General features: G+C 35.6%; 1 protein-coding gene across 1 annotated transcript; it reads left to right on the forward strand.

The window, feature by feature from the left end:
* Positions 1-980: 980 nt before the first annotated feature.
* LOC147555986 (putative F-box protein At1g47765) lies at positions 981-1,792 on the forward strand. The gene is made up of 2 exons (XM_086658562.1): positions 981-1,356; positions 1,467-1,792. Exons 1-2 carry the CDS (start codon positions 981-983, stop codon positions 1,790-1,792), a joined length of 702 nt encoding a protein of 233 aa, XP_086514688.1.
* Positions 1,793-2,073: the final 281 nt, after the last annotated feature.

The raw sequence follows: 2,073 nt of genomic DNA on the forward strand, positions 1-2,073 counted from the left end.
CTCAAGTGATGTGCCACATCGGGTGGAGGGTTGGGGGAGGGACCAAATGGAGGGATGAATATAATTTTTGATTATGAGTACCGTAAAGAAACCTAATTATTTTAATTTCATTATTTATGAAAAAAAGTTGCCTTCAATATGTTTTATCGGACTATTTCCTTTTTCGGCTCCAATTCTGATTGTTAGTCATTTTAGCCTCTAGTCATATCTCATTTTCAAATTTTCCCTTATCTTACTTGTCTTTAAGTTCATTTATTATTTTAAAATCTTTATATTTTATTTCTCTTATTCATCCACTTCATTTCTCTCTCGTACACTTCATTTCTCCCATCTACTTTGCATGCAACAGACATAAAGTCCTCGTTGGCAACGTCTGTGAAGAACCTCCTTTTTTGTTTGTCTTCACAACTTTATTTTTTCAATTTCATCGATGATGTTATCTATGAAAAGGATACCCCTTCTCCAGATTTTGGATAGAAGGAGAAGGGGAAAGAGAAGAAAAAGAAAGAATTGTCGATAGAGAGCAACCCGGCCCTTTGCGGGTGACAGATGAAGTAGTGGGCGAGATGAAGTGAAAGAGAGACATAATGAAGCGAAGGAGAGAAAAGAAATAAGAGAAACAAATTTCCAGGATTGATATAAGCTAGTTTTTAAGGAGTATTTTACAAGGCTTGTATATTGACAATAAATTTTCATATGTATATATATATATATATGTGTGTGTGTGTATATATAGATTTGCATATTACTCCTATCTATTGTATTGGAAATTATTCCAATAAAATATAAGTTGGAACAATACCTTGGAATGAATTAACAATATATTTTACGTAAAATTGGGAGTGTTTCAAATGCACTCTCAGTATACAGTAAAAATTATCTTCATACTCTTTTTTTTACGTAATTCTGAAGCATGAATTAACAATATATTTTACTTAAAAAATGTAATAATCTGTTTCTTAAATTTTCAGTGAAAAGTAATGGCAAGTTCATCAATTCGACCTTCTTACTCAAGAAATCAAAGCTTACCTCGTCTCGGTGAAGAGTGTATAAGTGAGATATTGTCTAGAATCCTGGTCAAGGCAATTCAGAAGTTTGAATGTGTTTCTGGAACTTGGCTTACAATGATAAAAGATCCTTACTTCATTAATAAGCACCTAACTCATTCACAAGGGAAATCAATGATTATTATCGAAAAGCTTCCCTCTTTGATAGAAACCCGCCCAAAATTCCAACTGGTGGAAAAGGTAGGAACGAAGTACTCATATTCTTCGGTTCAGATTCAATATGCATGTGATGCTAACAGTTTAATTATATGGAACTCATGTCGGGGCCTCGTGTGTTTAAGCAAAAGAGGTAAGTTCAAATGGGGTCCTATTTTTATATGGAACCCAACTACATTTGAATGAAAAACTTACCATATGAAGAAGTACCGTTGAACATTTATGATGAACATCGTGGACCAGACGTAATAGGGGGACTTGGATATCACCCCCGAACAAACAAGTACAAAGTGGTTAGCATTTTTGAGACCTCAGAAGGTGGGCTTGAGGCAAGAGTAAATACCATTGGAACTGAAACATGGAGACAAGTAGGCGGTGATCCTATTGATCAATCGACTATCTATGGTAGTGAATATCCGTTCGGATGTGCCAGAGCAGTAAGTGTGGAAGACTCTTTGAATTGGCTAGTAATAACTGGTACTGCTGATGACGAAGAAGATATGCTTGATGCCAATATCAACAATATGATCTTGTCTTTTGATATAGGGCTTCTGACAAGGATTTCTTGACAAGGAAAATATAAAGCTAAAGAATATACCAAGCTTTTTTGAAGATTCTGACAAGGATTTCTTGGGTTTAGCAAATCTATCAGGCAACCTTTCTATATATTGCTATGCTGAGACTGGGTTCCATGTCTCTACGATGAACCATACAGGCACCTGGTGCGTAGTTTTTACCATCCCTACTGTGCCAATTGGTTCTCCTGGAACCTTATATGGAAGCTCTGTCCTTTGTAGACGTGGAAAGATCAGAGGAACTCTCAAGGATGAGGTTTATATAGTTAATGTTG

Source organism: Eschscholzia californica, unplaced genomic scaffold, assembly GCF_041429995.1.
Source record: "Eschscholzia californica isolate CP2 unplaced genomic scaffold, dmEscCali1.0.p SCAF_2, whole genome shotgun sequence".
Taxonomy (NCBI): Eukaryota; Viridiplantae; Streptophyta; class Magnoliopsida; order Ranunculales; family Papaveraceae; genus Eschscholzia; species Eschscholzia californica.